Genomic DNA, 13,863 nt, shown 5'->3' with positions numbered 1-13,863 from the left:
TGAGACAGGACTACACCACCCTGAATACTGCCTTGTCAGCACATTTGTGGCCCAATTAGCAGGATGATGTCACTGTGTTTAATTCATTATATGCACAGATTTATGTATCACCCTTGACATGATTTAAGTAAAATAAACAAATATACATGGTTTTATTTTCTGAGGAGTTGCTGCTCAAGTAGTTGCGAGTGAAACGAGTAGATCGTTCTGATGTATTGAATGACAGAATCCTTTTCATCCCTTTGGTCCTGTCACGTCATTTACCCAAGGCCTCTTGCTTTCTAACAAATTCACAGCGGCCCTACTCGCAGCCATAGACGGAGACAAAAAAAACCCAAACACAGAACATGACATGTCCTTTTATACCTCAGATGGCTATGTGTGTGTATGTGCATCCTGTTTCCAATCATTTTGGCTTCGTCGTATTGTTCTTGCCTAACTATTAACCAACTATGTTTTTCTCCTGGTGCACATCCAGGTCACTGTGCTCTTACTAGCAATGTGCCTTGACATTATGTTTGTTCCTATTTCCCAATCTCCTATTTTCCATGTTTTCCCAAACAGTCAAAGTGTCTTGGCCCACTCTGTTGGCCGCCAAACCATATCCTGGCTCGTTCCTGTGAGCGGCTGACAGGGTGATGTCAGGTCATACATCTTTGGGCCTTATTATTCTCCTACATTACCCCTCAAAGAGAGAATAGTGTTAGAAATGGCAGGACCATACCCAGCTAAGGCAGGGGGGAGGGGGCTGTCTTGGAGTCTGAGAGGTGTGAAGACTGATCCTGTGTGGGAAAGCACAGCTAGGGGCCCAATCCTGAGCTATTGAAAAAGGCAGGTCATTGGAGGGACTTTGTGTCACACAGGGTAGACACAAAGGGTAGAGCTCACAACTGCAGCATGCACCATGGTGCCTGTCTCTGGCAAGAACATCGCATAAGAAAACATTGCTGCCTCATTGACATTCTTGCATCACAGCAACCAAAATTCACTAAAGTTATGTTTATGGTTTTTCTCTTCACTCTCTTTTCAGCATCACAGAGCAGAGCACACAGACCTGAGCTTCCTTCTTCCCTTTCTAAAGATGTTCTTATCACTATCAGAACAATCATCAACAAACAAAATGACGGTAAGTTGATGTTGGAAAAATCGTGATACCCTATGACCAGACAGACATGTTGTCATATGAGGAACTGCATGTATCCCGAAATTAACATGTGAACTTCTTGTTGTGTTGCGGAACTATGCCTTATGAATCTGTCTTATGAAACTATCTGAATATGTACTTCTTCATGTGCATTTGAAGTGACGACTGACATCTCCTTATTTGGCAATGAAGAGTGTCTCTATAGGATGTGCCTTAAACATTGTGAACTATGTACTCTTTGAGCAGTTGCACTACGAACTTTTCGTATGTAACTTGCTCCCTTGCAGCAAGAATAAAAGATCCTACTCTTATGAATTTCAGACGTATTCCTGAGTTTATTTGATAATTTTCCTGACAAAAAAATGTTTTCCTCAATTTAATGTAACGTTTTATTTTAATGTATGAACAAACCGTATGAACTGATCTCCGCAAATAATGTACACTTAATGATTAAGCAAGATAAACATACTTTGTACCCTGGATGAAAGTTGAACTGTCTGCTTAAACATGTACGTGATAGTCACTGTATAAAAGAGTTAAATTTGAGATTGGAGGGTGTCCAGACTCTTGACACCGTTGTGGTTGAGAGAGGCTGCATCCTATTTGGCCAAATAGTAATGTGTTGATCTTTGCCTCTGCTTATGATCATTGTGTTGATTACTGGTTGTTCATTCTAATTTGACATAGTGTTCGATAATAAATCTTTGAATCTCGATGGACTCATTGTTGTCTGCTTTCCTCACCTTAGAGCAAAATTGCCTCTACACTGATCACATCTACAGTTCTACAGTTATACAAATTTAAGGTTAAAAATTCTGATTTCAGGAAGAAATGAGAATTTGTGGTGGTTACTACCACCAAACAAAATATGCATGTGAGCCAGCCTTTGCTGGAGGAGGTTTATATAGCACGTAGCCTGGAAGGAATACGTTACTTTTTTTAATATAATGGTCTGAGGATCCCTGGAAATAATGGTGTCAGAAGAAGGGAGCCAGGTTTTGACAAAGAAGAAGAATGTGTGGAATAAAAATGATGATATCGCAGGTTCTTCTACATCAATTTTGATCCTTGTTTCTTAAAATTTTTAAGTTAGATCTTAGATCTTAGTTACATCCTCTGGAGCAACACACTATATAAACAGATCAAGTTTTGTCATTCAGTGAGAGACTTGGTTTACCCTGCACCAGATCTGTCGTACGTGCACGAATAAACCAGCCAAACTGAAGTGTTGACTCGTTGGTCTGATTGTGTACATTTCATCATCTTTCGGTCACGAGAAATCATCTTTTCAAAAACTATACTATCATTATCCAGCGACATTTCTCCAATGCTAAAATCAAGGGAGTACTCTAAGTCGATGCAATAAAAGTGTCTAAAGCAAAATGAGACACTCGTGTAAACAAATGGACTTACACAATCTAAGCATTTTTTTTTTTTAGGTCAGGTCATTTAATCAAATTTAAGTTTGTGCTGACATTCAAATCATCAAATCATCGCCTCAGTTTTAACCTGAATGAAAAAGTAAAACATAAAGTTCACTCATTCACTCACTCACTCACAAACACGCACACAAACACACTCACTCACAAACACACACACACAAACACACAAAGTCCTAAATTGCAGTTGACACGTGGATGGAGACAAAAACGGGAGACGGAACAACCAGTTGACCAACAATGGTTAAAACACTGGGAAGCTGGCAAAAACATTTGGGAGTTTGGACTTTTCAGTGTTATCCTGGAAGACAACTGACGCCCTACAGGGGTCATTTTAACAGCAGAAAACACAGAAGGCATCCTGACATTTGAAAGTAAAAACAGCTGTAAACTATCTAAATATAATCTTATTCTAACTTAAATGATCACTTATTTTCACCTGTAGATGAGCCGTAACTCTCAGAAACAAATGTAACTTTCCTCCATCACAGTATATCACAGTGAGTGATGACCGACTCATTGCTCCGGGAAGACTGCCAGGTATTTTAGAAAGAAGCTGATACCCAGTGAAAAGAAAAGAAAATTTCACACACAACCACAAAAAGTTAACAACAATAAAAGTCAGGGAAGAGTGTTGAATGTAGAGATTGTGGAATGAGGCCTTAATTTGTTCTCTCACACAGGAGTGCTTTTATACCCTTCAAAAGAAAATAAAAATCACATGAAACAAAATGTAAAGAACTGGATGCGAAAAGAGGTAACAAAAAAACTATTCACTGTCATCATAGTCCTCATATTAAATGTTTTCTTTCCAACTTTTAGTTTTCAGACTCATTTGTTTCTTAAAGGACAAAACACCCTTTTACCATCATCTCAGTCCTCAATATAAAAACACAAAATCTCTTTCAGCATGTCCCCCACTCCACCTTCACTTACAAGCCCATCTTCTTCTACTGTACCACCCACATTTTCCCAACTGTCTGACCCTTCACCCAAACCCTTGATCTGAGTTTTACACTCAGTCCCGTCATAGCTCATCATGGGCGGCGGCTTCATCTGCTTTAAGCTTGAACTCTGCCACTGTGATTTTTCCGTCTCCATTTCGGTCCTGGTTGGAGAACATGTTGTCAATGATGCGGTAGGGATCAAAGCCGGGAGCCAGGCGGCCTTTACCCTCGCTCACCTGCCGCATGATGTAGTCAGTAAACTGTGGAGACAAAGAAGAGATCAGAGAGGGTAAATTAAAGATAATGTGAGGACGTTGTGATTATGATATGTTTTTGTCTTCGCACTTCACAGTTGAAGGATTTTATTCTCTCATTGTGTTAAAAACATTACAGGAACAACAGGTACATCACGTACCTCAGAGGGCTCCACCAGCTTGTCGTCGTCTTTGTCCATCTCCGTGAAGAGGTCAGGTGACACATCTTCGTTCCAGATGAACATGTAGCCTTCAGGAAGTCCTTCCTCCATTTCTACCAGCTCGACGTCAAACACCAGCACAGCGCTACCTGGGACTTCATCAGCTGCACACACACAAACACAAAGGGCCTCAGATACCAGCTGGTAAGTGAATATCAGTCATCAGCAGCAAAGACAAACTGATGTGAGTGTGTGTGTGTGTGTGTGTGTGTTTTAGACTTACTGACTCCTCTCTCTCCATAGCCCAGGTGAGGGGGGATAACAAGGTGCCTTTTCTCTCCCACACACATGTCCATCAGTCCGTCCTCCATCCCTGGGACTACCTGGTTGGCTCCCAGGACAATGTTGTATGTCTTTGCATAATTATACCTGAAACAAATTGAGTCAGAGTGAATAACTGTACTGTACCTTTTTTCACAGATTTTGTGTGTATGTACATCAGATGATAATTTCAGAAAACCTTCCATCTTATTCCACAGGATTTACTGTGTGTGAATGTAAGAGGTTATGTTAAAAGAGTTGGTTTCTGTCTCACAGTCAGGACGGTAATTTGGCTGAAGGACAGAGGATTTCAGGCATGTCTGTGTTTTATCAGTGTTTCAGTTGGTGAGAGGCCAAATATGAGCTAATGGTGAAGGGTGAAACTGGTGCCAAGGACAGCTCAAGACATTCTTGAAAGATTAGCTTAACTTTCATATTCATGATACCTTGTGTAGTTTCATATGTTTATATTATATCGTGGTTTTATTAGTATGCTGTGTTGGATGCTGTGCTGTCTGTCCTGCTTGCACTACGGCAACTTTCTTATAACTTTGACTTTTGATGCTTCACTAACAAAGGGGGAATGGAAACTATTTTTATGAGGAAAGAAAATCTGTATACTACGGCAGAGTGCACCTACAGTGGAATTAAAATGTGGTGTTAAGACTAACAGCAGGAAAGGAAATAAATGCTCAACTTCCTCTTAAACCTCTTCATATTAATCATCATCATCATCTGCTGTGCTTCCTTCGCATGATGTCAAGGTGTATTTAAGTGAATTTTGTACAATGGTCCAATGAGGATGAAGACATCTGTGATCCCGATTCTTCCTCTAGCACCAATAGCAGGTCCAACTTTTCACCTTATTTATACAAATGTCTCGACATCACACTTTTGGACCCCACTCATTTCATATAAGATGTTTTGCTTTCCCAGGAGGCCTCAACGGGTCTCACAGAAGTTTACTCACGTGGAGTCAATGGATGTGCCGTCCATCAGAGAGGCATTGTAGTGATATTTGATAAAATCTCCTTTCTTTGTTTGCTTATCACACTCCTCCGGCTTGTAAGTGACTGTGACCTCAGCGCTGTCTGAAGGGTTGTGGAAATCGATGATGTGAATGTCAAACACCAGGACAGCTGATCCAGGGATCTTAGTGCCTGAGGGAAACATGGTAAGAAAAATAAAGAAAGAATCCAACATTAAAACTTTAGATAAAAGAGTCTCAACTGTGATTTTTTTTTTTTTTTTGATACAGATCAATGTATCATGTTGTAGTGAACTTTCATTAAAATGTACTCTGCCTTATAATATACTATGTGTTAAATCCTATAAACTCAATGTGTCAGCTATATCCACAACTGAAGTTAGTTCTGCATGTGAACCAGCCTTTGCTGAAGGAAGTTTTTTATAGTATGTAAACTGGAAGGAAGGAATAAAGTTTTTCTTTTTTTTTTCTTTTAAATGGTTGAAAAGTTCCTGGAAATAGTGGTGTCAGAAGAACATTTCCTGGCAGGGCCCAGGTTGGGGAAAGTGTTGTAGTAAACTTTCACAGAATGTGTAACTCAGTATTATAACCACATTAAATACTGAACTTATAGACTCAATGTATCAGTAATGTAAGAAATCAGGCCTGCATGAGAGAAGGAGACTTGCTGAGACATGTAACCTGTAACAGGATGATGTAATCTGAAAAGAGAGTGATATAGCCTGAAAAGGTTAAAAAAAAAAGAAAGAAAGAAAAAAAAAAGTTGGATAGTCCCCAGAAATAATGGTGTCCGAAGAACAGGTGCAGGGAGGAGTGGTGGGGGGGGGGCCTCTGGACTCCTGACACCACTAAAATGGGGGAAATCCAGGGACGACTGGACACCATCATTTCCGAGGCAATGATGGATTCTTTTTAGAAAACATGGTGTGGGGATTCCACCCAGAAAGGAGGGTTAGCTGGCTATAAAAGATGATGTCTGAGCAGTCTGTTTACAGTTTGATCACCGGGCTCAGGTTTATCTCTTGTGAAAGAATAAACTTAATGGCACTGAAGTCTGACCACCTCCAGTGACTTATTTGAACCTCTTGAGACTCCAGTATATGTACATCTGAGTTGTAAGTTGAGTGTTGGTGAAGAAATTCAGACTCAGATTCTGGCCCAGATCTGGACTTCTGCCCTGCAACAATCCAAGCATTGCACACGCACCTGTACCCTCTTCTCCATAGGCGAGATGTGGGGGGATGGTGATGGTTCGTTTCTCTCCAACACAGACTCCAATCAGACCCTCGTCCATGCCAGCGATCACGTAGCCTCGACCCACATACGTGTCATAGGTACGATTACGAGAGTAGCTGTGGAACAGAAAATATTAAGTATTATTATACTGACCCATGGAGGAAAAAAAATAAGTTGATCTGGAAACTGAATATACAGTGTTTTTATTCTCATGGTATTTAGTTAGTTTTCATTTAATCAAATATTAAAGGGGGTATTGGGCAGCTCAAATGAACGACTCCTGACTCACTGTAAAGAAATAGCTACAGGCAGTAGGTGAAGGGGGGCGGCCCAGTGGGATACAATTCTCTTTTAATAACCGTATACCAAAGCGATGGCATTTTGCTAAGTAACCACCCATACCCATGCCGCCTACTGATAACCGGATACCAAATGAGTCTGTTATGACAACCAGATCCAGAGCTGCAACAAACAGCGTGTCTTGGAGGATGTATTTGTGGTTTTTGTATATAATAAAAACACACAGTATGGTGACATTTTAGTATACCAACAGCATCAGATTCCTAGCATCAATATGCCCATGACGATAGAAAAAGTGCGTGGCAGGAAGCACACATGATCACTTTCTGTGAAAAATGATCTCAGTGTGCAACAAGCGGGTCCTTGACATCTGTACAGAATGTGCAAGGGAGTTTCTTCAAACTAACAAGAAATGATACAAGGCTGTACTGTTGTGGTTAGAAAAGGACACACAGTCCAGCAGCTTTGGAGAACGTCTTCACATGTTAATTATCAAAGCAGGTGCAAAGTTTCCTTTGCCTCAAAAAGGGAACTACATGTTTGATATTTTAAAAAAAAGACATATTTACAGCACATTTGTGATATTTGTTTCTGCCTACATTAAAGTATCTGTACATCCTAATCCAGAGTCCTTAACTTAATTTAGGACATTATACAGTAGAGTGTTGTGTATTCTCTCTATAGGTGAAATGCTGCATACAATGATAAGAAATTTTGATTTTTAATAACCATGGACTTATAATGATATTTTTCATACTTTTAAAGACCTTCCTTTTCATAGTTTAATTTGAGAGTGGCAGCACAAGAAGAAAAACATTGCAGAACTATTCAGACAATGCAGAATTATGTTTTGCAAACAGGACATTTCCAATGTTGGTTTTTGAGCTTTGATCATTGGTTTTGATTCAATACGTCTTCAGCGCACAGAGAGATGCTGCCATCCTGTGGCTGCTTAAAGAACAGCAGGCATTAAACAGGGAAAAGCTACTGGAATTGAAACATTCATTTCTACTTATAGCTCAAAGATTTACAACACGCCTGTCTGTGTGATTAATATGATGAATATTAAACATGGAAACACACCTGGAATCAAAAAACGTTCCATCGAGGAGGCTGCCGTTGTAGTGGTAGCGCACAAAGTCTCCAGCGACGGTCTTCCTCGTGCAGGACTCAGGCACCTTCTGATTGGTCACTGCGATCCCATCTCTGGGGTTGTGGAGGTCCAGGAGTACGACATCGAACACCAGAGATGCCTGTCCTGGGATGTCGCTGCCTGGAGAGAGAAGGAGGAGGAGGAGGGTTGAAGACAAGAAGAGAGGCAGGTATAGGCACAGAGATACAGGAGAGATCTGAGGAGGACCACTGAAATATTTTTCTTTATTCTTCTTCCAACCATGACCAGGAGCAGTCCCCCACTTTAACCCCGTGAGTCATAAAAAATAGGCTTAAAATTGTTTTGTAAAATATTATTCTCAAGGTAAAGAATAAACCGTAAATCTTATCCCATCATTTTTTAGCCTTTTTAATTTAGTCTATACATCCCGTTGTAAATCACTGAAAATATAAATAATTCAAAGTTCTACAGAAGTAAATGAGATTCTGTGTGAAATCCCCCCAAATCTGCACTTTCAGGAGTTTTTTTCAGTTTGTTTCTACATGATAAATACATAAAGTTGTTGTTACTATAAATAAAACATGTGCAGTGTGTCCAATAAAACACTCCTGTACTCTGTGTGTGTGATCTATAACAACATCACCTTCAAAGGAGCGGAAGCTTTTGAGTCACTCAGTCTTTTCTCAATTAAACTAATAATAATAAAGACGTTAATAACTCACCATCTCCATTCTCTCCATATCCAAGTGAAGGAGGCATAGTGATGATGCGTCTCTCTCCAACACACATTCCCAGAAGCCCCTGATCCATACCAGCGATCAGCCAGCCGATCCCGACGTAAGTGTCATATGTGCGCATGCGGGTGTGACTGCAGAGAAGAACGGATGGAGGAGAGTCATCACACATTTGTGGTGGGTGGGTGTGTTTTTTCGCGATGGAGGGATTATTACACAGAACAAACCTGGAATCAAAGAGTGTCCCATCCAGCAGCGTGCCGTTGTAGTGGTAGCGGACGTAGTCGGACACCTCCACCTTTCTGGAGCAGGCCGAGGGCGTGTGGTAAGTGTTGCTCTGGACGCCGTCCTCTGGGTTCCACACGTCGAGCAGCAGGACGTCAAAATGAAGGATGGAGTCAGGAGGGATGATGTCACCTGGAGAGGCGAGAGAAGCAAGTCAAACAGTGTTTTCAGGCACTTCCTTTTAGTACTGACATCATCGCCCGGCTTCATTCCAGTATGAATAGTTACAGTTTCACTTTGAGACAAATTCAAGGAAAAATGCCAAATAATTCCTTGTTCCAGCTGTTTAAATGTGAGCAGTCGATGTTCTTCTTTGACATACATGTTAGTAAACTGAATACTCACTGATTAAACAAGCTATTATAAAGAGTGAGAGATGAAAATGTTCATTTTTCATCTCTTTCTGGCATTTTAAAGACAAAAAACTTTCCTTCATTAATCAAAATAAAATAATCAACAGCGTAAATGATAATGAAATGCCATCCTGTGTCACACATACATTGTACATACAGTATATACTATACAAAGTCTGAAAAACTCCAATGATGCTTGTAGTAAGAACAACTTTAATTTGAGGCTTTTGGCTTAAATATTTATTTTGATGTGTATTAAAAAAGTGTTGTATGTTGCAGTAAACCCACTGATCACATAATAAAGTTTTTAACTTAATAACGTAATATTCAAGCTGAATTTAACACTCAGGACAAAGAACAAGGAACCGCAAACAAAAGTGTGGAGTGGATGGAGATAATTTCCTCCTCCTCATCACGTTGATCGTTGTATTTGTTAGATAAATGTCATGAGACAATAGTCATTTTAATTTTCTTCGAGCACTAGATTAACTGAGACAGATATGGACAAGAGGTGATCCTTATTTGTTGATGACTTTGCATGTGTCTCTTTCTCCTACGGATAACACATGAGCTGTATTATATTAAACCTGTTCACCTGTCTGCCCTGTTCTCCTGCAAATTTGTGTGCCAGTATGTAAGCATTAAAGTAAAAGATACACCTTGCAAGTAGGTGAAATTGAGCCAGAAACTCTCAATCTAATTTGCATCTTTATCCAAGCTTACAACTAAAAAAAAAAAAAAAAAGATTTAATTTATGTGGAAATACTCCTCAGACAGTTCATTCAATTATTAGTCATAGTCATAGTCACTCAGAAACTGTAGATGGACAGAAGCTAGTAGTTAAAAGAAAAACATTTCTACTTTTCTCTTTTACACGGTCCCCGACGAATGAATATAATAAAATTGAAATGAGTCCAAATTCCCCCCCGCAGGACCCCTCCCACCTTTTAGACCACAAACCAAACTCTTTAAGAAATAGTAAAAAGAAAGAGTATTCAACAAAAATCCTACAAATTTCACATTTTAATAATTCATTTAACTGTTAAATTATATATTCCTTTCTTTACTCTGTCAGTTATGTAATTCCAGTGAATACTTAACTCTTTCTTTTTTCATTTATTTAGTTGTCTTGCCTAAAAAAAAGTCCACTTAAGATCTAAAATATGCAAGAATGCTGCCTTGAAGAACTTAACATGTGTGTAAGTGATTTACAGAAATATCACAGAGGACATGCCTTTGGTTTCCTCGCTGGAAGCTACAGCCTTGTCCTGAACGGCAAATGACTGATCAGTTAAAGCTGCACTGACTCCCCTACATTTATTTTGGTGAGTGCAACATCTCGACCAGCTGTGTTTGCAAAGAGCATGCCATTCACAGTTCACGGATTTCACTCCACATTATTTGTGGGTATAAAATGTTTCAAACAGTTATTTCTCACTGTATAACTCCTGTTATCTCCCAGGAGGTGTAGCCGACTGTAGATAAAGAGCAGAAGGTGAAACGAAGGAGATGGGAGCGGGTGGAGGAGGTGGAGGAGGGGTACAAGGACTGTGTAGGTGGCAGGCATTAAATCTTTACGACTGATGAGCTAACAGATCCTCTTTCCCGTTTAAATCTCTTTCTACCTCTTCCAAAATCTCATCTCTCCGTTTTCCTCTTTCTCTCTCATGTTCCCTCGAATGCAGTAGAGGATACACTCAGCTTTTACCTGTCCACACATGCCCCCCTCTCTTTCCTTTGTTCCATTACCTAAATATTTCACACACACACACACACACACACACACACACACACACACACACACACACACACACACACACACACTGGTCTCTACATGTAAACAGAGCCTCCACATTCTTGGTCACATCACTACAATCCTATACAAATATTTTCTGACACAAACACACACTTTTTTGGTGCACACAGATCACAATCTGGAAAGTGTATCTGCCTGCTGCTGGTGTTCTGGCATTTGCAGTGCATTTACTAACAGCTGAAAATCTTGCTCCGGAGCAGCTTACTCTGACCTGCTTCCTGGTCTGTGATGTCCCTGTGACATCATTCAGCATGGACGCCTGGGAGCAGCCCACTTCCTCTCTCTCTCTTCCTCTATTACAACGCAAACTGGTTTTTTCTTCAAAGACTGTAGTTTTTGTCCCTAAAGTTTCTGCCAGTGACCAAACCTAATTCTCTCATTGTTATGGCGAGCAGTGCCAGCTGTGTGCTCACTCATCAGTGGATTTATAATGACTCCTTACAGGAATATACACCAGCTTGTCCATAGAGTTTGCAGAGAACATGTTTTAGTCTGACTCCAAATGATCAGGCTGAGGCATGATGGGTACATAGAGATGTGCTGATATGGGGGGGTGGGGTTAACACACACATTCAAACATACTAACCATATCCCTTCGTTCCATAGGCGAGGTGAGGGGGGATCTTTACCAGTCTTCTCTCGTTGACACACATCCCCACCAGAGCTTTATCCATCCCTTCGATCAGCTGCTTCTTACCAACAAACACGTTGTAGGTGCTGCCACGGTCGTAACTGAAACAGGTAAACACATTATTATTACATATATGGCAGTGCACAGTGCACTCATTCATTCCCTAGTTTCGGCTATAAATATGAGTTACCTTTGGGACTTTCTAAAAGGCTCAAGGTTTTTAACCTGTGAACCTCTTTCCATTTGTTGTGGAGACTTAAGAAAATAGTATTTGTACAGAACATGTGCAGATTTTCAACAACAATTTGGGAGGGACAAATAAATGTGACAATTCATTGATATAAATTTAATTTGGGCAAAATTGACATGTTTGTCAAAAAGACTCAAAAGTGAGTGAATGCACCAAAATCTCTTCAGACTGCTTGATTTTATTTTTGTCATTTTGTGCCTGAATCAAAGCTATTCATGATGTGAGGTCATACAGGTACAGTAACAGATTAACATGTAACTGCGGTCATATGCAAAATACTATATGTAAATATGTACAACCTGAGCATGAGGCCCCTCTTCAACACAGGGCCACAAAAATTAACTAACACTGCAGGGTACTTTAGAAATAGGATACAAAAGGTGCAGTTAATTAAATCATCAAAAACAGTGGACATGCAGTGAAACTGGGGCTTCTTGGGCATTTGGAGGTCTGGGGGCCTTGGACAACTGGCCCCCCTTGTCCAGTTGGTGATTCAGCCTTCCAGGTACACTACTGGTGACTAAAGTGGAGTGCAGAGGTGCTGAAAATAGGCTTCAAACTCTCTGTCTGACCACTGGAGTTTAATCTCCGTTGGTGATGTTGATATGAAAAGGTTTTGGAGCCCCTGGATTAAATGTAGGCTACATGGATCTGGAGCTCAGTCAGCTCGCTTGCCTGCGTGGCTTACAGGGGCGAACCACTAACTACGCGCACTTTTACGCATCGCGCACGCTGTTTGCACCGTGCACCCGGTCTGCAGAATAAACTGAGAGTAAAGTGATTCTGTTGCGTGATACCACCCACCTTGAGTCGAACTTCTTGCCATCCGGAAACATGCCATTGTAGTGATACCTTACATAGTCACCTACTTTGACTGCGCGCACGCACTGTTCTGGCACGAAAGTTTTCTCAATGAAGATGTCGTCTAACGGTACCGGAGGAGCGTTGCAAGCGGCGAACGCCACCAGAACCGACAAATAAAACATCCCCTGGACGCACTGGATCATTTTCACTGCCGACGAACGATTACACGATGAAGATCACTGCGGGCTCGGCCTGTATGTGTATGCCCTGCTCACCGGTAGCCTACTTTAGTTTTCCTCTACTCCGACTTGGATAGATGTCCTGCCCTGGCTGCAAGCACAGGAATGAGCACTTGTCAAGTCAAATAAAAACGCACAACATCCGGTTCAACTTTACACGATTAAAATCTCGTATAATGACGTAATTACATGCTTTAGTACTTAAACACAACTAAACAAGGTTGGAAATATATGCAATGATGTCTGTGTGAAGCACAAACAAATTAACATCAAGGTTTAGGGTGGTTAGTGGTGCTCTTATTTTGAAATATTTCCTGTCCCATTCTCTCTCTTTCTAGCCCGCTTGACTCTCTTTGAGATTGAATGGGGTAGTTTGGGCACCACGTATTGGTCCTGCGCAGTGCAGCCTCTGAGATGTGTCAACGTGGTAACGTAGGGGTCTCCACTCAGCTGCAGCACATCCCTCTGGATCCATTTAAATAACAATAATGCGAACATCTGGCTACGCCTCTGATTTGCACTCAGATTTTTAACTATTAGCAGAACACATAAAGTCTGCTCTTAGATTATGGTGAACATGGATCCTGTTGTGTTGGTGGGATCTAGGTCCTTGGAGGGGGGGTGGGGGGTGGGGGTAGACCAAGCAGGAATGTTTCTACGTGGCAGCGGGAGGAGGAGGGACAATCCACTCTCCCCAGGGGTTTAATTAGTAGCCGAGAGGAAACAGGTTTACACTTTAAAAAGAAGTATTTTATGCAATAATAACCAGTTTCCTTGTAAACCCAACTCTTTGCAAAATCACCAACCGAAATAAAGTGTAGAAATTGCTGTAACAGTTATGATGTTG

The 13,863-nt window shown here is 40.8% G+C and overlaps 1 protein-coding gene across 1 annotated transcript; it reads right to left on the bottom strand.

The window, feature by feature from the left end:
* Nucleotides 1-2,550: 2,550 nt before the first annotated feature.
* fkbp9 (FKBP prolyl isomerase 9) lies at nt 2,551-13,109 on the bottom strand. Its single transcript, XM_023412329.2, has 10 exons — nt 12,778-13,109; nt 11,679-11,824; nt 8,866-9,055; nt 8,627-8,772; nt 7,874-8,063; nt 6,461-6,606; nt 5,237-5,426; nt 4,229-4,374; nt 3,946-4,109; nt 2,551-3,790 (listed from the first exon to the last, which is right to left on the bottom strand). Exons 1-10 carry the CDS (start codon nt 12,978-12,980, stop codon nt 3,611-3,613), a joined length of 1,701 nt encoding a protein of 566 aa, XP_023268097.1. The 5' UTR covers nt 12,981-13,109; the 3' UTR covers nt 2,551-3,610.
* Between the last annotated feature and the right edge of the window lie 754 nt (nt 13,110-13,863).

This window comes from Seriola lalandi, unplaced genomic scaffold (genome assembly GCF_002814215.2).
Source record: "Seriola lalandi dorsalis isolate HSWRI2012SDOR001 ecotype SW California unplaced genomic scaffold, Sedor1 jcf7180002054476, whole genome shotgun sequence".
Taxonomy (NCBI): Eukaryota; Metazoa; Chordata; class Actinopteri; order Carangiformes; family Carangidae; genus Seriola; species Seriola lalandi.
The sequence above is the reverse complement of the archived record's forward strand: the minus strand, read 5'-3'. Positions and strand labels throughout refer to the sequence as shown.